This window comes from Numida meleagris, chromosome Z, assembly GCF_002078875.1.
Source record: "Numida meleagris isolate 19003 breed g44 Domestic line chromosome Z, NumMel1.0, whole genome shotgun sequence".
Lineage (NCBI taxonomy): Eukaryota > Metazoa > Chordata > Aves > Galliformes > Numididae > Numida > Numida meleagris.
In genome coordinates this window covers 24,445,988-24,469,091 of record NC_034438.1, presented here as the reverse complement: position 1 = coordinate 24,469,091, position 23,104 = coordinate 24,445,988, and the positions used below count along the sequence as shown (strand labels likewise).

Genomic DNA, 23,104 nt, shown 5'->3' with positions numbered 1-23,104 from the left:
CTGGATATTTCAACAATGTGAAGCAAACAATAATTTCAAGCAGCAATGAAAAGACACCATGATCTATACAACTCACCAGTCTTTTCCTTTTATGCCAGCATTTACTGTCTTTCACAACGTCTTTTACAATTAGTTACTTTGAAGTCCTTTTAAACAGCCTTCTTGTATGCGAGATCCATTTAATGCACAAATAATCTGTATTATAACTAGCTGTAAAAACTGTTACAGAAACTAGTATGGTATCCTACAGAATCCAAACTGTCAACATCAAAACGAAAAATCTGGACTCTACTGATGTGCTGCAGGGCAACAGTAAATAGAACATGCCAACTCAAATCAGTTTGAAAGGGGGTGGTGCCTGACACTGGAGCTACTTAAGAACAAATTTGTTTCTATATTTAAGCTACAAAAATCAGGAAAAAAGGGTCTAATCACCACTTTCCTACAGTCTTCTTTATGAATCTGAGAAATGAAGACAAGGTTAGACAATCTTTACTTACTCCTCTATCTCCTATTTCTTTCTCCGTCTGCACTGCTGCTTTGGTTTAGGCCACTCTTGTGAACTGATAGGAAGGGGGAGTAGGGACAGAGGCTTGTGTTAGGCTGAAATGCCAAAAAATGAAGAGATTAGGATCCACATCCTCTATCCTCTTCAGATCTCAATCACTATTGCTGACAAAGCAAATTGTTTTAAAATCACACATCAGTGAAACACCTAAATTCCAGAAGAGGAAATAGATGGAGAAATGGCAGACTATTTCTGTTCCTTTCTACCGTATGACATTTCTGAAAATACTCTCGGCAATTTTATTTAAAAAAATCATCATCTAGAATGTATTTATAACTAGCATTCACTGATCAACATTAGAAGAGATACTGTTCACTAGAAGTAGCTTCATAGCAATTCAGTAAGCTTACCAAAATATACTTAAAGGCCAAAAAAACCCACAGTGTTTCTTTCAGTGTTTCTGTATATATGTAAATATAGCCTACATAAAAACACACAAACAGCTTGTTTTAGTGGCACCACAAAGACCTGCCAAATAGCAAAATGAGATTTAATGTACTAATAGAAGTTTGATTTTTAACTTCAGATTTTAAAAAGTTTGTCATGTCAGTATGCGAATAAAACAGCATTCCTACTGTGTATGTATTTTCCTGTTCTGTTTGATTATCTTATTAAGACATGCAACAAATCTAAATTTGGATTTATTTGCATGTCTTCATTGGCATTACAAGTATATTAGTTCAGTCTTGGGATAGAACTAGGAATGTGTAAAATGAGGAGAAAGACTGTCTTAGAACTGAGGCTCTCTTCAACTGTTGACAGCCTGTGAACAAATTCAGTGTGTTACAGGACCCTTTCTACAGTCTATTTCCTGTTGATACGCTGAACTCTATTTTCACAAAATAAAACTCCATAATGTTAGTTTCTGACTAGATTAACTACTCAGAAAGTTCTTGCTGTGCTATCCACCTCTAATAAAACAAAACAGCATGAGAAAGTTATCTTCAATAGCATTTTTCACATCTTTTTTAGCATGGCTAACAAAAAATAATTTTATAGATAAGTATTTATACAGTATTCAAACAAAAGACTCACTTAACTACTGTTAACGTGGAATTATTTAAATGGTTATTTAGTTGAAGGGATAGGTAGACGCACTTAGGCTTCAGTTGGAAGTTGAAATATTTCAATTACAAGAAATAGAAAATTGAGATATTCCAGGTGCTTACCATCAAGTTGGAAGAGAAACAAGATTTCCTCTGAGCTTGAAAGAAGTTCCTCTTGTACAACCTCTTCTATTTAGACAGAAGTATAAGACTACTTAGGCTACTAAGAAGGGTGAGATTAATTTGAAGAAATACTTTAATATACCTCAGTATTTTACCTACTGTCCCTCACAATTCACGCAGAAGCTGTTTTGTAGTACGAATGGACTTAAGAAATCTGACATTAGTGTACTCTTTTCGGTTTGTAACAATTGAATGGCTTGAGGACCTTTTTTTTAAGAGTACTTCGTGGGCTATTTTGTAATACTAAAGACGCTTCAAGTGCATATTACACAAAGGTGCTCTGGTTTTAGTCACTAGGAGGTTTGCTTTGTATGGTGTTGGACTTAGGTTAAACTTTCGAAAGCCCAACTCTAGCCCTTGTCCTCTCCTCAGAAACCAACCTTCTGGCTTTTTTTTATTTCTAAACCAATTCTCAGCAACTGTTCAACTCTGGTGTTAGATGAATGTCACAAGAAATCGTTGTCTGCATTTCAGGACTTTTAAATTAATTTGCTGAGTTAATTTATCCAGATTATTCTCAGAGTGAATTGTAATTCTCATCCACCCCACCCTTACTTACGTCTTTGGAAAGTAATGCAAATTAATAAGGACAAATTTAAATTCAACCAAACGGAGTGTAAAGAATGAAAACATTAGGTCAGAATGTGAAAGAGTAAATGAAAAAGGAAACCTTACTTGTTTATTCATACTACATTAAACACTTTCATTTTGCTTTCTTGAAGTCAGCTGAGGCCCACATCCTCTGTGTGTAAACTCAGACATTTTCTCCCTTTCTCATACCATAGAGCTAACAATGTCAGAAATTCCATACTTCATTTTAAAACTACCTTGTAGACTCAGAGTCAGTCCTTGAATGTATTATTTAAGAAGAGGGTAACTTTTCAATAACACCAATTCCTTGGTGCTCTTCCACCATCAATATTTTTTACACCAGAGAAATAAGGAAATCAAGTCTGCTTTTGAGCTCTTTGGCAAAATGCACTGCCATTATGTTCACATTTATCAAAACATTAGCAGAAAGGACTCATGGTTACACATGGACCATTTTTCTCATTGGCCTTACTGCTCTCTTAGACTTCCCCTTCCTCCTGTTCCAGGAAATTAATAAGCACTTCAGAAGCTATAATTGAAACATTTCATCTGCATTCAAGAACTTCAATACAAGAAAAGGCTAATACACTGATAAAAGCACACAGCAGCAAATTCTAACACTCTTTATGCTTGAACATTAGATGTTTTACATTTCTCAGCTACCAGCTACTCACTGGCGTTACGAAGCAGTAAGTTTTTCTAAGTCTACTCATACACATATTTAAAGTTCATTGTAAATCAGTGTTTTCTCTGTTCAGAACACAATGAAACAGTCAAGTTTCAGGCTCTTTCATACTCTAAACAATCTTGTGAAATGCTACAGTAAGTCTCACAAACGTACTTCTGTTAGCAAACAGCTTAAGCAGCCTACCAGAACTAGCTACCCACTCAGCAAACAACAAAGAGCTTCAAAAACAAAAAAGCACAGTATTTTATGTAGCAATACTCAAGTTAACAAAAATGATTGCTTAGTACAGGAATTAATTTCCTCTCTCAGTTTTGTTCAAATTATTATGTATCAATTCAACAACACAGCTCTCAAACAAAAGCAGGCTTTACTTGCTCACAATAGCTTTTAAACAGACTTCTGCTTGAGTTTTATTAATCTGACCAGGAAAATTGCTTCAGAAAATTTAGGAGAACTTCTCAGTGAAATGAAATATTTTGCCTCATAAAGGTTCATCATCTCCTACTCTCATTCAGGTGTTTACATTGAAAGCTTCTAAAATGACACAAGAAAAACTGAAGGACAGATGACATTACTTGAAGCTAATGATCACTGAAGTCTTCCTCATTCAAATTGAACAGGAAATGAGGCAAAATTCCAGCTTGTGAATGTTACATCTTTCCTACAAAGTGTATTTTCTCTACAAAGATATATGCAAATTACAGGAAAATATAGCACTAACCATTCAATTTTGAAAATATTTCACTGAAACAATAAGTTGGACATGTTCTCCAATAAACATTACCAGTCTAAAAACTAGATTTAGATGTATGTTTTTAGTTTTAACTGGATCAAACACCTATTATGAGCATACAGGACATTTCCAAGGCTTCTGGTGTTCAGACTTCATGAACTTCACTAGGAACAGTTTGAAAAAACAGATGCACCTACATACCTACAACATTCACCATATGAAGCTGTCTGTGTATCATAAAGACAAATAATACCGCACTAGAAAAAAATGAGTAACATCATTTCCTGAGGTTTGATGACATACTTTTGAGTCCAAGCTAGTGTTACAAGACTATAATACCTTTTTCCTTGCTTTGCCTTATATCGATCAAGTTATTTAATTGCATGCTACTAACAGAATGCTTTTAAATAACGTATTGCTTTAATATATCAAATAGTTTGATCATTTGTTTAGAAGTTAGGTGCCATATTTCCCACTCCACAGAAGAATGAAAACAAATGCTAATTGCCTTGAACAATAAGCAGTCTAGAGTAAAAAGGAATACGCAGGAAACTTGAAAAATACAAAAATAACCTAACACTCAATGAAAAAAGAAAAGCTAACCAAATCATTTGCTAAGTCATTCACTAGACCTAGTTTAAATTGCAGCTCAAGGTTAGGGAATGATTTCTGCATACCCACAGGTATGAATATCCCCATGCTTATAAAAGCAGCTTCTGAAATGCCAGTTCTATGGATGTGTAATTCAGCAACTTGTTTGGTGGATCCTCTTGAGACATTTCTTCCAGGTGTTGCAAGACTAACACATTGTGGATATTTTTGAAACAAGAATGCTGCAGATTAGCTACATTTTTTTTCACAAGATTAAGAAAAACAATCCTAGTTTTGCAACTTAATTTTATCTGTTTTCACATTGTCCGTATCAAAGTGAAGGCAAGATGTCAAGCTATAAAAGGACAACTTCCTGAAAGACAGCACTTAAGTTCTAAGAGCTTTTATTGCTTATTTTAAAGCTGTCCCAAGAAAAGTTGTAACTTCTCAATTACATACAGTCCTTTGACAAGATCAAGGTAAAAATACAAGTAAAATACAGGTGAAATTAATTATGTACCTACTTACGTATCTATCTTAATTTATATTCCTGTAGCACTTGTGTAACTCAGATATCGGTGTTGCATTGTGCTGGATGTTGTAGTTAAACTTAGCAACTTGAGGCAGTGTCTATCTTGTACCTGGAAACACAGTGGATGTCTTCTACATTACGTTCTTTAAAAATATCTGACCTTCAAGCCCTTTAAGAAAATAATGGAATTCAAAAGCATAGAACAAGAAAGCTAAAATGATTGATGAAGAGTAGGGTCTTAGAAGACAAGGAGACAAGAGACTGCAATCAGATTCAGTAGAAGCAGCCAAAAGAACAAACAGATGAACCACCTAAAATCAGAATCATAATGTAAAAGAATGGACTCCAGGACAAACAAGTTTAACATGTAGGACAGATAAGAAACAATTTGTTAACGAGAGAGGATGGACAAAATCCTTCAAAAGCCACTTAAATATGACGCAAGTTTTTTTTCTTTTACAAGCTAGAGAGTTCAAAAAAGGTTCACAGTTATTAGCTCCTATCTATGAAGGGTAAGTGAAACAGTTCCTTTGGAACACATTTAACTCACTGCTTCAAACTTGGAACTTTTGTCTGTCACATATAGCTTCAGTACTTTCACAGAAGCTTACCACTCTCCACAAAGATCACCAGATATAACACGCGAGAAAGGAAATAAGACTTACCTTGTGTTGTTCTATTGCATCTACCCACTGTTGTCTGTGGTCTGGGTCCTGAGCTCGGAGGTACCAAACACTATCATTTACACTAATATCAAATCTGCATTCGTCAAAATCATGGGGCTGTGAAAGAGTGCAAGAGAAGTTAGAATTAGTAACATGATCAACAATATCTTACAGAATATTCTGACAATCAAACGCTGTAATTCGCAAAGCTTATCTGTACTGCCTTGAACTTCTTAGATTTTAAATGCCATTTTATGTAGCTGTCTCAAATAATAAACTAATGTACACTTTCACAATGAAAAGTGCCTGCTTTCTGAAAAAGAAGATGAAATGAGAAGTGGGAGACTTCTAAAACAGAAGCCAAATTGCTTAGTATGTTCTTATTAAAGAAAAATTATCACAAGAAGTGTTCTATGCAAATACTGACCAACATTTCATACTTCCAAACTAATTCTTTAGCTACTAAGTGGACACAGACAGCAAAGTACCCTACTATTATCATTCTTCTAAAATTCCAGAGCAGGAGATAAATTCAGGTTATTGCTGTTAGTACTGATTTTAGATGGAAGGCATACACACAATGTAGGAAAACCCACTAAGACAGAAACATAAAAGCTGACTACAGCAAAATGACATGGAAGAGAAAAAAAAGGAACTACTGCACCCTCAGCCTCCAGCTATTTTTCACCATCTAAGACAAGAACATCAGATAATTGAGAGCAACATTCAATCCTTTCCCATACCACTACTTGAATGCACCTAAACTTTACAATGAAGGCAACTGAGATGTAAAGGGGAACAAAATAATCTCATCTGCCTTGTGCCCTGACATTGTCAAAATTAATCCCTAGCAAACAACCAAGAGCTTTTTCCTTTATTGAAAGTTATTCTTTATGAAGTCTTACAGTTAAGGCTGAATACCTTCAATTTTTCTGCTCCATGAAAATTTTTTTCTGCTAAATGTAAAAATACAGCAGGAAGCTAAAAGGCTCTTAGGTTAAGGCAAGTGATATGATCTCAAGGTCGACAAGATCCTGACACCAAAGACAAGGCTACACAAGTGAATGTCCTTTGCAGTATACAAACTAGACTACAGTATGCTTATCATGCAGACAATTAAGGCACGTGCATCAGTCACGAAACAATCCTCAAATAAAAACCAAAGAGCAAGTCTCATTTGATGGTTTCATGCAAGAGTCCATAGTGTCAGTGAGACTTATTTTCAGAGGATCTGAAAATCAAAAGCTACTCACATACAATACACAATCCTTCTGGTTTAAATCTACTGGAGGAATAAAAAGAGGTATAGCAGAAGCCAATCATCAAAAATCAAATAAAAAGGAGCTCCGAGTTTAACAGAAGTACATGAAGGCTCCATTTTTTTTTTTTGTAGCTTCATATATTTGTTCAAGCATCTGGACCTAAGTTCAAACTAGAAATTTTAACTTCCTGCAGAAAGAACAGCTACTAACAAAACTGACAATCATATGCATTAAACTAACTGCTATTAATTACATAATTCAAACATTTTTCAAAATTAATTATGTACTCTGTTTTTACAGAACCTCACAACACGGGGACATAAGGGACATCACATTTTCTCATTCAAGGTCTTTTTTTTTTTTTTTTTTCCAAAATGCATTTCCTACATGGTTATTACAATATACGGGAAATATGTTTATCTGCCTTTGTAAATCTGCCAATTCAATAGTTTAAGCTTATAAACCTGTTCCCAATCACTCTTCTACCAGGCTTTCTTTTGGCTGCATGTTGGGGGTATTATGCATTTAAAAAAATGGAAGACTTTCCCAGAAACTGGCTCAAAAGCAAATGTACAGGAATTAGCTATCAAAGTTTTTACTACCAGGACAGTAATCTGCATGATCTCTATTTGAGGCTATCTGGGAGGAGTTAAAAACAGTAGCATGGTTTATCCAGTTAGAAAGCTTTCAGAACTGCACTTCCATGCACAATGTATTTCTCTGTATAACCTTCTTGCTGTCCGGAAGTTTCTTCCTCTATCTCTAATCTAAACAACTTTTACTGTAATTTAAGACCATTACCTATTCACCCTTTTCAAAGGCATGTTTCTTTATTCCCTTTCTTTGCATAGCAACATTAATACATTTGAAAAAAATATGCTTTGTTAGTAAGACATGGTAGGGAAGAGCTTTACTTGAAGTCTAGTTAAAAACTGAACTCTCTCCTTCCAGGCCATACGCTGAATTTACACGTCCGCAATTTACTTACAATTAAGTGGATCATCTGAAAATGAGGTCATGGTTTGTATTAGGATTACATGTCAAGGTTTCAGTAGTGGGGAGGCTGTAGGGATAGCCTCTGTGAGCAGAGCCCAGCAGCTGCCCCACGTCAGATCACAGCCAGACCCAGCTGCTTGACAAGGGACCTGCCGCTGCCAGGGCTCAGTCATGAGTGACACTGGGTGAGCTCTGGCAGAGCAAATTTAAGAAAGGCCTCTGTGTAAAGGCACTGGGGCCTGCCTTGTGCTGGACACACGTGGCTCCATCCGGCCCCTATGGACTCCATCAGCTAAGCTAGTGGTGTGGCAATGAAAGCATATAAAGGAAGGGACGATCGGGAAACAAACAAGCAAGCAAGCAAGCTGTGTAGCAGTACCTGGGATAGGAGTGAGGGAATTCAGAGAAATAACCCTGTGAACATCCAGGTTAGAGAAAGAGGGAGTGCTTCATGCACAGGAGCAGAGATTTTCCTGCAATCATTGGAAGAGATTACGGTGCCACAGATATTTCCCTACAGCCCATGAAGAGGATGATGGTGGAGCAGAAAGCAACACAGCAGGCCTTGTAGGATCCCATGCTGATCCCTGGAGGAAGCTGCAGCCTGTCAGATGGTTCCCCAGTGAGGCAAGGAAGAGGCGCAAAGATAAAGGACTTGTAGAAACATGCTGTTATGAACTAACCACAGTGCCCATTCCCATTCTCCCTCCACCACTGAGCGAGCTGAGAGGAAGCAGAAAAGTTGGCCATGAAGGAGGAAAGTTGAACCCAAGAAGGGAGAGGTGCAGAGAAAGGTGATTTTAGTTTTAACATGTTTTCTACAAGCCAACTCTGTTTTTAACCAGCTATAAATTTATCTTGCCCAAATGTTTTGCCCATTATGGTAACTGGCAGGTGGTCTCCCTGTTCTTTTGTCGCAACCCACAAGCTTTTCATCTTATTTTCTCTGCCTGTGCAGTTAAGGAGAGGGAGTGAGAGAGCAGCCATGCAGGGGGTCTGGCAGCCAGCCAATGTCAACCCACCACAGTAATCTAAAAAGTCATTATAAGCATAGATTGTGAGTAATGTATTTCTTAGAAAGAACAAGAAGGGACAAGGATTGTTCTAAACTAGAGGCAAGATTTTTGCTGCATGTAGTCTAACTTCAGGCAAGGAAGATATTTCTAAAGAAAAATACAGGGATGACACTTGTTAGAAGAAAATAACGTCAAGACAGTATACAACAACAAGACCATTTGGAAGAGCACTGTTCAGGCTGTGTCCTAAAAAGTGAACAATTACTCCAGACAGAAATATAATAACTTGACTAAATACTGCTTGGTATTTAATAGGGCAAAAGAGATCATGTTTTTACACCTATCTTGTCAGGTAAAATTCTTATCAAGTAGAGCGTTCACTGATCAAACTCATTTTGATTAACTGAGAGATTTCTGTTTATGAATTTTAAGAGCTACTCATGATATAGAATATAACTTTGAAATTGTATGTCTTTTCATCTCACTACCTTCTGTTCAACAGCTTTTCATAAGTCAGCATTTTCAGTCATTTTAAATGTTACATGGAGGGAAAATTGTTCCTCTGCAGTTTGAACCTGTTAAGGATGAAGAGCTTAGTAAAAATTACTTCAAGATGTGCACTTCCTGAAATTTGGCTAAGATTTTTCACTTGCTTTTCTTTAGCTGAATAATCCCAACCTTTGCAAATTCCGAATGCTAATTTTCACATGGAAGCTGAAGTACAGTTTTCAGGTGTACTTTTAAAATCAATTCCTTCATCAGATAGCTGAAATTCTTGGTTACTTTAACTTTAGGTTTTTGCTAGCATCTCAACAACAAGTGCCCATATAAAGCTCATACTTTTTTTTTCTAATTTGTTCCTACTGTCAAAATATTCATCTTGGTTTAGCTTCATCTCTCAAACTGCAATATTACTCTTATTTTTGATATGTGCTGCTTAATGTTACACCTGTAGCCACTGAAAATGGTGGAAGACAGTCTCTGATTTTACTACCTGTTACTTTACACTGCTTTCACAAACTTCCTCTTCTGCTACTGCATCAAATAAGTTACTTTCTGAGGTTGTCAGTGACATATTTCTATAGCTCATAAGATCTTAGACCTTCTGTGGTTAACATGAAGTTCACAGTCCACCACTTCCTAAGCTATCAATTATGCATCTCTGTCCTGTGTTCGTTTTGCATCCTCCTGTTGTGAGGAGTTTGCCTTGCTCATCTGCAGTCACTCTTTTAAATTTTGTTTCAGAATTAACAAAGGTTATAGACAAATCTTAGCGTATTCTGATACTGCTTGTCCACCACTATCTTATCTTGTCCTATAAATACATTCTGAGATGATGTATGGACCAAGCTGGAAATCGAAAATGAAGAGAGTTCTGCCATTTGAATAAATACATCTAAGTCTGGAACCCACTGAATGACCTATGAGGAAAATATAGGGAGATACATAGATTCTGTTATATGGTAGCTGCTCTGGTCTCTTTTCTGGGGATGAAGAGATACCTTGTTCAGATATTGTGGAACTGGAACATTTTAAGAAGCCACAGAACGGTGCAGGAAGGAATTCGTGAATTCCACCTGAATGATGGAAAAACTGGCAGATAAATTGTACCTTGCACTGTAAGAAAGTAACACTGTTTTCCGTTGGAAAAAAGAGCGTATATTCAGCCCCACTGAATCAACAAACATCATTTATGGCAGCCTGGCTTGCGCCTCATTTTCCAGGGCTTAACTGTTCACGACCACTGTTACTAACAGTCGGACTTGATGATCTCAGGTCTTCCCCAAACAAAATGATTCTATGATTAGAAGTAATAAAGTTGCTATTGATCATGACTACTATCTTTACAAGATACTTCAGGCTTGCAGGTACAGCTTCAGAGTTTCAACATGGTATTTTCATATTTTCTCATCAGAGGAAGTGAAAAACAAGAAGCAACAACTCCGCTCATATCCTGAGTGGAGGAGAAGTGATCTTGCAGTGGATTATCTCTATACAGATTCTAGCTCAACACTGCTGACAGTATTTGAATCAGTATACAAAACATCTCAAATTCCCTTTGTGTAAGAAAAATAATCTTAAGTGAACTTTAATTATATGAGGATTCTTACACTTTTACAAGCTGAGAATCAGTGTTTTTAATAGCTTTAGATATTCTGGTTTAATGTATACAAATTAGAGCCATTAAAAAAACAACCTGAATTAGAAAAAGCATTTTGTTCATTTTCTCAATTTTCAGTTAAATTTTTTCACTGATACCTTCCTACATGGAAAAAGAGTGAGAAGTTTTGTTAACTTACTTCAGGCTATACTGAAAGAAGGGGAAAAAAAAAAAACAGGTTTCGTATCTTAGCTTAGATCTATCACTAAGGTCTCTGATAACACTTAAAAGCTAACTGATCAGTTATTCAGACATTCCAAGCTTTCTACCTTAAGAGAATTTTGTAAAACCTATGTAACACAAAAGGCATTCCTTTACAAAAACACCTCATCCGAAGCAATTATTACTTACAATTTTGCAGCAATTTTATTAGAGACTAAAACAGGTAGCACATATTTACTTTTACCCTAAAATTACTCTTCTATGGATACTGTTCATTTGAGAGGTCTTAGGGCTGTGATAACTCAATTCACAGAAAAGTTATGTGTTCTAGCAGGATGATAATAATAATTGTCATTATTATTTCAAGAGAGATTCCAGAAAAATTAGTCTTTTAAATTTGACTAGAATTTAGAAATTCGAGAATAAAGCAAAGTATTAAGAATTACATGCAGCAGAAAAAGAAGTTTGCACGTTTAGCTAAGGGCAAAATCAATGCGGAGCTTTATTCATTTTAATTTCTTAGCCATGCGTGAAAAAAACTGCATCACAAAAAACAAAAACTGTGTCAAAGCTTCAGCAATAGAACAGTGCTGAAGCAGGTGAGCACTGCATTTGTCTTTACTAGGTTTGCATACATTATTAAAATACATAAGACCTGTGTATTGTAAGCTGCAGTTACCTTCATAGCAGTATACAGAATTGCTTTGTTAACAACTTTGAAGCAGTTGCACTCATATAAAGTTGTCTAGCACCTAAGTCTTGCTTATATTAGTGTCATTCCCATCTGAGAGAACTAAAGAGTGGCAATTCTCATTTACTGTAGACTTGTATTTTGTCTAACACTCTCGGTCCCTGCTCGGTATTCTAGAACAACTTTTTTTAGTTCTGCAATCAGAATAACAGCACAAGAATAGTTAATAGTTGTGATGTGCAGATTTGAGTTGGATTTATTATCAACTGCTCTGGCTTCCTTGTGTAGAGAAAATAATACCATTTATAGCAGTGAAAAAATGGCTTAGGAAGCATAACTTTCTTCATTAGAATATTCCCCCCTGCCCAAGAGTATTCTTGAAATTTATGAAATACATAAAAACACTAAAACAAATCACAAAGGGAGGTTTAAGGACCTCAAATCGGAGAGCTGTAACAGGAAGAATTTTGTGGCAGTGCAGTCAGCTATGACTCATGAGACCAGAGTTGGCTTCAGACTTCCTCAGTAACTGCAGCCAAGTAAACGTTTCTTCACGTAAACTGCTCTTGCTTGTTCAAAATTTAAGAGCTAGTAAAGGTTAGCTTTACACAGAAGGATCTGGGACATTTGGTGCCTCTATTTCAGAAGGATTCTCTACAGCTACCTCAGAATAAAGCTTAGAAGCATAAAGGACATTAAGGTCTGCTCAAAGCCATTTTTTTTTGTAGCATTTTCTTGCATGGAATTGACTTAGATGTTTTTCTTTGAAATGCTGGCTCTAGAAGGAGCCCTAGGCACATGCAGGCTGCCTCTGTCTTAGACTCTTGAAGGCTGCTAAACACACCTTTGAAAAACTTCATGAAGGTTTTCAAGTGCTCCTGTTCAGTGTCATGCCACCAATGTGCAGTTTTGTTGCCCAGAGTTCTCAACTGAATGCATACTGCCTGGGGCTGCTGGTGAGGTGGGGGATGTTCGGAAAAAGTATTTTAAGTCCTCCAACCTGCTTTATTTCCTGGGGGTATACAGCGACTCCTACTTGCTTACTACTTCCCTGTGTGACAAAAACATTACTCTCTTCCTTGCTTCATCTTGGTTGTGAAAAGGCAGCAGGACACACGCTGGTATCAGCACGGATTTTCAGCTTGTAACACTTGAAAATTTCTGTTATATCCCTCCAATGTCCTGTCAGGTTGCTGGCTGAGAGCTATACTACTTTATAATCACTTCTGAGCATATGGAGGAAGAGAAAACCATGCTAGAACACAGTGACTTACATATAAATCAAATAGATAGAAACAGATAGAAAGCGAAGGGGAGATAAAAAGGAAAAACTTTACCCTCAGTTGTAAGGAGAGACTGAAACTAGTCTGGGGACAACATTAGAGAATAGAGGGTAGACACAAGAAGTGGTGAATAATACCTCTAGTTGTATCTAGCACAGATCATGAGAAGGCAATAAAAGCATTTTCAGCAACAAGGGAAAGCAAGGAATTTTGTCCACAGCTCAGAAAGGATAAGAATGTAACAGATAATACAAAAAAGTTTCTTTTGCAAAGTTATTAATAAAAATAAAATGAAATCTTTTCATCAAGAGTAAATAAAACTCTTGAATCACGTGACCTGTTCTTTTTCTGAACTCTGAAAAAACCATTATTGATCAACTCAGAATGATTTTATTTTATTTTTTATTAAAAACTTTGCAACAGATTCTCATTTAGTGAACTCTAATACAGGTTCTAGAGGGTTCTTCTGCTGTGGTCTGCCTTTTTTTTTTTTAAAAAAAAGGAACTATCTGCAGTTGCCAGAAAAGCACGGAAAATAAGCAGTTAATATTTTTATTTGATTATTATAAAGTTATTATTGTATTTTTATCATATGGTAAATTATTTTATGATGGTAAATCATGCATTTGTCAAGAGTGAATCATCGTATGCCTATCTAACTTCCTTTTGATGTCTTATTTGGCATTTATTGAGATTTCTTATCTTGAATTAACTAGTCTAACAAGAGCACTGGTTCAGCTGGGTTTTAGGTAACACAAAATTACAGTGAGCTGAATGTATCCCCATTTCTCACCAGTGAGTAGCTAAACTCCATCACACTGTCTGATTCCTCCTCCTCAAAAGAACAAGGGGAGAAAATACGAGAGAAGACTCACAGGATAAGACAGGGATCAATTAGACACAGCATAGGGATATTAGTGTAATTTATTGCCTCGTACTAACATACTGGAGCAGTGAGAACTAAAAGCAAACTAAGAGCTCCTTCTCCTCTATGCAGCCTCTTGTACCTCCTCTCCACGAGGAATACAGGGCATCGGGGGCTGCAGATAGTCCGTAACACTTCCAATCTGTCAATCCCGTTTCGCAAGGGTTACTGATCCCACACAGGCTTCCCAAAGGATGCAGCTCTTCATTCCCCCTGTCATTACCTAGCACTGCCACACAGATGTGATAACATTGTAAACAGAGTCCTTTTGTCTTTAGTACAGTTATTTTTGAAAGTATGTGGCTTTGTGAGTGCAAACATTACAATCATGATTTAGTACAAATTAAATGAAGTCTTAAATTTTGCAATTTTTTTTTTAAACTATTAGTTATCCTAGATGTAATTCTCAGAGTGGAATTAACTGAGTGTTATACTTCACTGTTGAACGTACACTTTGTGCAAAATGTACTGAAAACACGTGAGATGCAGCAAGTTTGAATTTATTTCATCATGAAACTTATTTTTTCCTCAAACAAAATCCAGGTAGATCTAAAAACATGGTTAATTAGAGACAGCCAAAATTTGCAAAAGAAAGCAACATTTTTACTTCCTGAATTCCAAAATCCAAACAAAACTCAACAATTTGGCTAGACTGCTTTGTCTTTACTTGCTCTTATTCTTAAGCAACAGGGCCCACTTTACTGCTAAATTAGCAGTATTTTTGTAAATCATTGAACAACATTATCGCTAGCAAGCACATAAGACTTTTTTCTTAATGTTGTAGTGAACAAACTATTAGCTGTCCTATGTTTTGCGACCTAAATGGCTCATCATTGATTTGGTGGATGTAAACATCTTAGTGGCACTTTGTACCTGCAGAAAAATCTTAGCAAGTATATTGGTTCAAAAAAACCAAAACCAAGCCTAGTAAATGGTTTTTACATTCTTTGCCACTATCCAAATATCGTGTTTAGGACCTCAGGTTTAGATAGGTGCTTTTCAAAGATTTACTGAACACATTAAAAAAATAATTTTGTCTTTTCAAACTAAACTAGAGGCCTGCTGCACTTACAACAGTAGGAGCACACTGAGCAGAATTTATTATTAGTCTGTTAGCACACTATGCATTTGTAATGACAGGTTGGTTAAATCCACCAAAAGAACCCCCTCATCTGAGAACCATGATTTTAAGTCTAGGACAAGTATATACTGTATGTGCTACCTTAGCAGTTAAGCCACATGTTAAATTCGAAGCCCACAGTTCTCAGGAACAAACCTAGTGGACCTAGTTTTCTTCACATTAAGCAAATGGGTTCCAATGCAAGAGTGATCAAATAAAAATTATTTTATTATTTTGTATATAATCAACTATTCTATAGTCTTATAGTACCCATCCTTTTAGTATTTTTCTAGTTATTTTCCTGTTAGTAATATGCAATTACTAGGTAGTATTAAGTCCAGCTGTATTGGTTTATATGTAAACATGCTTCTGATCCATGCTATTTCCAACTGCCTCCCAAGAAAACAGTGACTTGTAATGGGAATTAGACTACAGAATGGAGTGCCCTGAAGAAAACTGCATATGATGCTTCTAAGGGATCTATTAGGTCCAAAATATTTGCCATATCCACAATCAGCCATTGGAAAATATCAGAACCCTATCACCTGAAAAAACCTCCACTTAGAATTAATTTGAAATCACTAAGATAACCTTGTAAGGAATCTTACACACAGCAAGACACTAAGGAATTATTAATCAAACAGGAAACAAGGCTGCTTCATTCGAGCATCAGAGAATGAAAAAATCATGCATATCACTTCACAGAATAAGCAAATGTAGGAGCAGGAATCACATCTGCTGCTGCTTTCATACTGATTAACTATCTTTTTGTTAAATCTCACACTATGCACCTCAGCATGCCATGGAAGTTCCAGAAGCTGGGCGTGAACTGGTAGCAGTAAAGTCTTAAATGGATTTCACATGAGACAAAACCCAAACAGGATACTTTGCCTTAATAGAAAAGCCATGCTTTGTAGCAGTACAGTTGAGTTGACAGAGTACAGCATGCCGGCCTCAGACTTCAGGAGATGGGAATGGACAGTCCCTACCTGATGAAAGCAGGGGAGTTGCATCTAAGCATCTTGCCATACCCAAGAAAGCCGCACACTAAGAGACAAAGAGTATTTTGTTTTTAATTACACACCAAACAACTGAAGTTGGAAGGGACCTCTGGACATCATCCAGTCTATCAATTCTGCTCAAGCTGGGCCACCTTGTAGGCTGCACAGGACTCCCCAGGCATTTTAAATATCTCCAGAAGAGACTCCACAACCTCTCTGGGCAACCTGTTCCACTGCTCTGCCAGCCTCAGACTGAAGAAGTTTCACTCACGTTCAGACAGAGAATCTTGTATTTCAGTTTGAGCCTGTTGCCTCTTCCAGTGGTGCCCAGCAACAGGACAAGCCTAGCCTCATCATCTTGACGCCCTTCCTTACATTTGTATATACTGATGAGATTTCCTCAGTCTTCTCCTGTGCTGAACAGGCCCAGTTCTCTCAACTGCTCCTCATAAGAGATGCTCTGGTCCCCAGTCATCTTTGTAGCCCTCCGCTGGACTCTCCCCACTAGTTCCACCTTTTTACTGAGGAGCCAAGAACTGGACACAGCATTCCAGGTGTGGGCTCATCCGGGCTTAATGGAAGGGGAGGATGAAAGGGAAGACCTCCCCTGACCTTCTAGAAACACACTTCCTAATATACCCCATGACACTATTGGCCCTCTTGTCCATTTGAGCACATTGCTGACTCACGGTCAACTTTTTGTCCACCAGAATGAGCTATCAGGTCGTCCTCCCAAAAGCTGCTTTTGAACTTATCAACCCTCAACCTGCACTGATGCATGCAGTTGTTCCTCTATAGGTGCATGACCTGCAGCTGTCATTGTTGAACTCCATTAGGTTCCTCTCCATCCAACTCTCCAGCCTGTCCAGGTCTCGCTGAATGGCAGCATAGTCTTGTGGTGTATCAGCCACACTTTCCAGTTTCGTATCATCAGCAACCCTGGCAAGGAGGCACTTCATCCAGTCATACACTGACAATTCTGAACACAGAACTGACACGTGGGGAACAACACTAGCTAAAAGGCCACCAACTAGATATTCTGTGTGTCTGATCACAATCCTCTGTGCTCTGACAGGCAGGTCTTAATACACCTCACTGTCCACTCATCTAACCCACACTTTCTGAGCTTACTTACTAAGATGTTATGGGAGACAGTGTCAAAAGCCTTACTGAAGTCAAGGCAGACAACATCCATTGCTGTCCTTTCACCTTCCCAGCCAGTCATGACATCTTAGAATGCTATCATATTGGTCAAGCATGGCTTCCCCTTGATGAACCAATTTGGACTCTTCCCAATCACCTTTTTTGTCCACAGGCTTAGTGATGACATCCAGGATGAGCTGCTCCATCACTTTTCCAGAGATGGAAAAGGCTAACTGATCTGTAGTTTTCCACGCCCTCCTCCTTGTCCTTTTTGAAGAGTGCAGTGCCACTGGCTTTCTTCCAGTTCTCAAGCACCTCACCTGCTCACCATGACCTTTTAAAAAACAGAGAATGGCCTAGCAATAACATCTGCCAGCTCCCTCAGCACTTGAGGGCAACCAACCAGAGTCCACAGACTGTAAGAAACTTAGAAAAGTACGACTGTATATGCTTTTCTATAAATGCAGTATTACCATTACTAGCAAGAGGCAACAAGTCTTATGCTACCTATGCAAGGCCCCAGTCCTGATCTGTTAGGCTCCTTATCAACTTTTCATAAAACATACTCTGAACTATGGCTTGGTACACCAGGTCTCTTATTAGGACTGTGCAGATTAAACTCTAGATAACAAAAGCTTTTCAAATATGAACACAGACTGAAAGCAGACACCCCAGAACCATAACTCATTAACTGTCAATCACTGGTTAGTCAGAAAGTGTAACCTCCAGAGCTAGGAAGACTGCTTTTGCTCTAAGTAGCAGCAGCGAGACCAAGGGGAAAACCCATCAAAACAGCCAATTAACGTGGCAAGGCCTCTGTTGTAGTGTGTCAAAGTAACATGCCTAATCCCCAGACCACAAGCTGGAATCTAGGGGTAGGAACCACCCAGAAAGTCAATCATTTAAGAAATCACAAACAGGGGGGTGGCAGAAGATGCCAACCTCAATCCAGTACATGTCTGTCCTGCCCCCTCCCCTCCATATTAAAGAGCTTTCCAGTGAGACTGCCTTGAGCTCACCAGCTAGAACCATCATGAGCAAAGACGTGAGGCTAGCTATACATATATATAATATATAATATATTCATGATAGTGCATATTTAGTTATTTCAAGCATAAGTATTGAAAACTGACTGCTTTGACTCCCTAAGAACAATGGTTAGTGTGCAAGAGCTAGAGTACAGTGATAATAATGTGTAAGAACTATTATAAGCACAAAGCATGTTGCTAATGTCAGCCTAAAAGCTTCTGTTCTGAAGTTTAAAATCGACCTGATCTGTCAGAGTTTAGGCTGAACTCTCCCATTTCACCTAATTCCTTGATATATATACACAATTGTATTTACTTTCATGTGTATATAGTGTTTAAGCAGTTTTTCACCTTCTGCAACCTAAAAGGATCTTTCTGAGTATATATGTTAGACAAGTCACAAAACAATCTGTGTTCATAACTGCCTTGAGACATGGGGCAGTAAATTCTATTCAACCATTTCTCTCAGCTGGGGAATGATGGTAGAAAAACATACCAAACAGACTAGGGAGTGGCTGAAGCATGCCAGAAGATTTCATCTAAACCACATTGATTAAAACTAGAGTAACAGCAAAAGCAGCTTCTGAATTTTGTCTAAAGAGCAATCTAAAAGATGAACTTGGAGATGCAGAAAGAACCTTAACAAAGTAATTTGAAGAATTATTTTGTGTACAAACACAAGCAAAAAGCTGATGAGTTAGCAACCTTAGGAGGTAGCAAAAAAGGAGGTGGGCTGGTGTAGCAGCAAATCGGTAGACATAAATGAGTATTCTGAGCCTTTTACTTGGCATTCCAGGAACACATTTTGGGAAGTGAGGTCTGATATTACACGTATACTCAGAGACGTTAAAAATGTTATTAATGGCTGTCATAAGACAGATCAGATAATCAACAATAGGTTGCATAGCAGGACATTTGAGCAACCCTGCAGCTCTGGAGGGGAGGAGATGCACAAACCAATTGAATCCTCTAACAATAAAAAACCATAAATAAATCTCATGGAAGACAAAAAACAATCAAATTGAGCAAGAGTATGGACTGAAAACAAGACTGAAGAAATCGGAGATAAAAGCATAGCATTAATACCAAATGCAAACACTAGAATTGTTTAAGGCTTGTCCCAGAATCTGGAAGAACCATTCAACAGCATGAAAATGCACAGGTACCACCCATGGGCAGAAATCACAATCCTGAATTAGACAGGAAACTGTGGAAAAAGTCAAGGGGAGGAACCATATGCTAACTGACAATAAAGTTGACAAAAGTACTCTTGGATTACAGAGACAATTTCAAGTGTGTGGGAACATTATTACATTTGAGTCCCAAAGCAGAATTCGTCAGCAATATTAGATAATCCTAACATGTTCATTTAACACACATTAGACTTTTTTTCTAGATCCTAATCACTATGAAATTCTTCATCAATATAAGCGGTTTGATTTATGCTGAATTGGATGCTTCCTTTCTATGTCTGATTTAACTTCTTCAATCCACACTATGGAAGAAACCTTCAATTTCTGTTTTCCTCTTGTATGGGAACTGCTGAGTCATGGCCTGAACCACTGATTGAGCACCTGGAGGAAAGACCCAGTCAGCCCTGGGAGCACAGGTGAAGGCAATTCACCTGTGCAACCAGAAGGGGTGGAGCCTGGCTCCACCCCTCTTAGGCCTCATTTAAGGGCTGACTGCCCCTGAGGAAGGATCTCTGCCTGGAGATCCCTCCTTGGTGGGAGCCTTTTCCTGCGAGCCCCAAATCTTCCGATCCGGGTGAGCGCTGTATTTTCCTTCCACCTTTTGTAACGCTGTTTCCATTGCGTTAGTCCTGCTTATCGCTACACCTCTCCAAAATGCAGTGATTTCAGGACTTCCAAATACAAGCATTCTTCACTGCACTTGTATCTGTTTCCTTGATAGACTTCTAGAACCTCCAACATTTCAATCCCATCAGTGTGGCATTTTCCACTAGTCTGGAAGTAATGACTTGATTTTTTTTTTTAAGCAAGCCAAAGCCTAACAACACTAACTGCCTTATGTCCTAAATAAATCCCTATTTATGGTTTGTATTCCATGCCTTAGTTTACTCAGGTCATCTTTTCAGTAACAATCAAGGCTGAGGAAGCACTTCATCAAATTACGTAAAATGAATTAATGCTCATCACTTCATACTAAAACAGACTGTTTTCCAACCTCAGACAGCTGGAAAGAAATTAATATATTTCCACACAATTAGCAATTATTATGAATTGCTGCTATGGTATTTCTGTCTAGGGCACTGATTTATAAATTAGTTTTTTTAAAAAAGCTTTCACCAGTGAAATGCTATCAGTTTGCATTCAACTTCACTAGCAGCTGACTGAATCAAACCTATCAGTAGATAAAAGCAATAACTACATTATTTCTCTTATCATATGCAGTTCTGTTGACAAGATCGAAGTTCAGAGCGCTAGCTAGTAAATGCTAATCTGAAGTCTACTTGCATCATTCCTCCAACTGGGTCCACTTTGGTACATTACCACTCCAACACCTTCCAAAACACTCACATTTAATGTTTTGTATAATTATAAAAATAATAAAATAACAAAATCTAATAGTAAAAGAAACACATCACTGCACTGTTAATATCATGTTAAGTTTTTAAAAGCATGTTGTAATACATGATTCTTCAAATAAGAAGTGCTTTAAGCAATCCTATTTGCTTAGCAGCAACATTTTCTTCAAAAAATATACATATATTTCAATTCTTATGTGCTTGTAGAGTTTAAAATCTATTGAAAACTCTCACAGGAAACTTCTGTATCTGTTTAAGTTGACAAATGCATGAAGCATCCTCTGTAAACCTGTTAATCTATTTTTAAAACTGTCAAGTGCTACTTCCCTTCAAAAGTGTCCAAATTATTAGAGGTGGCCAGCATTATTCTACACATAAATACTACCAGAGGGGTGACTGCTGAACTAACAGTATCTTCTTAAAAAGTGAGGAATTTTTAGTTATTACCAACTGGTTACTAGAAAGAACCATTTTGCTCTTTCTTCAGAACGTGTAATGAAATGAAAGGCTTAAAATCGGAAGCTGACAGGTTAGCTCTTTCACGTATAGTATTCAAGGTTCTTTGTGAACTGGAGGTAAATTGTGTTTATTCTACCCCTAATTTATAACATGAATATTTACTAAGTTTATCATGATAACAATTTGTTTTTGTTCAGGAAAAAACGCTAAGATAACTCATAAGTTGAACTAAGAAAAACAGGCTGTTTTGCAGGTAGACCTCTGTTTTCTATCTTGTCTGTTCCTAGCTTCAGATATCCAGAAACAGACACTCAACAAATCTACACTTCCAGAATTCCATTCTCAACAGAAATGACTTGCAATTTGTGTATTAATATCATCACTGGCCTTTATTAAGGCAGTAATTCCTTCTATTCTCTTTCACTGAAAACACCCTTGTTACATAAAATGCATTCATTACTCAATCCCTGTTGAACCATTTGTCAAAGAATTGTCTAAAAGTCTCTTTACATTAGAAAGTCTTAAGTTTTAAGATATAAGCAACAGTATTTTTCCATTACAAATTTGACACAAGCGTATAAAACCTAAAAAAAAAACAAAGCAAATCATTGCACCACAGTTACTACATCTTATTAAAGCTACCTAATTAGAAATTAAAATGTTTCTCAACAACAGTAACGCAGAAAGTACAACAAAGACCAACTACTGGATTAAAAATGGCAGGTATGACATCTGTCTAAAGAGGAGCTCAAACTTCAGATGGAACAAGATTTTTCAATTCTTCCTACCCAGACAGTCTTGAGTGCTCTATGCATTTTTTCCTTACTGTAGGTTACCGAGCTTCAGCATTCTTTGTGACTGTCAAGCATGACATTTGTTTAAGTGCTTTTCAAAATCCTCCATACACAACTAAGAGCTGTTCCAACCAGACATACCCTCTGTTGAAAAACGATAGAATTCAGATAAACACTATGATGTTAAGAATTCATAGATAGGTTTGAAAAGTTATTAATATAAATTATCACCAGGATTAAATATTAGTGCTGGTCTTGCTGTGAGACTGCCTGGAGATAAGTAGGTATGGTATATGATCTCCAGAATTCTGTTCCAGCTTAAGTTACTCTACGCATGCCGTGTTACTACTTGATATACGGAGAAGTCACTGAATAAACAAGTCCCTCTGTGCAAAGACACTGATGGCACCATCAGGACAAACACAGTAAATCAAGGTAAAGATAGTATAATGTCAGAGGCCAGTTCTACTGGAAGTTGTATTTCCAACTCTATAAAGCATTTATATGTTTTCCGTGACAGACCCTGGCTCTTTGCAACTCCAAACCTAAGCTCAAAGACCCACATCTACAGGTATGTCATCAACATCCACTTCCAACACAGAAGTCTCCATTGTCAGCTTGCCGTTAGATATGAAGAAACATGGTGTTATGGTAATGAGAGATCTCTAATAAACACCACCTGATAATCAACTCCAACAGTTATTCAGAATGTCAGGATGGAGTGACAGAACAAAGTCCAAGTCTTCACATATGTCAACTTTTTTTTTAAATACCCAGGATTTTTCATGCTTTGACAACTTAGCAGAACTCATGAGTTCAATGCTCTGCTGTTATAAGCCAGTCAAACATTTTCAAAGTGGTTTTCCTTAACTGTCTTAAGCAAATCAGCATCAGCTACTGACTTCCACTGTCCTCCTT

General features: G+C 37.4%; 1 protein-coding gene across 2 annotated transcripts in view; it reads right to left on the bottom strand.

Moving 5' to 3' along the window:
• COL4A3BP (collagen type IV alpha 3 binding protein) overlaps positions 1–23,104 on the bottom strand; it is a 74,214-nt gene that overhangs the window by 43,881 nt on the left and 7,229 nt on the right. For both annotated transcript variants that reach the window (XM_021381478.1, XM_021381479.1), the window contains exon 3: positions 5,598–5,714. In XM_021381478.1, the coding sequence (XP_021237153.1) occupies positions 5,598–5,714 (117 nt within the window). The remainder of the gene's footprint in view (positions 1–5,597; positions 5,715–23,104) is intronic.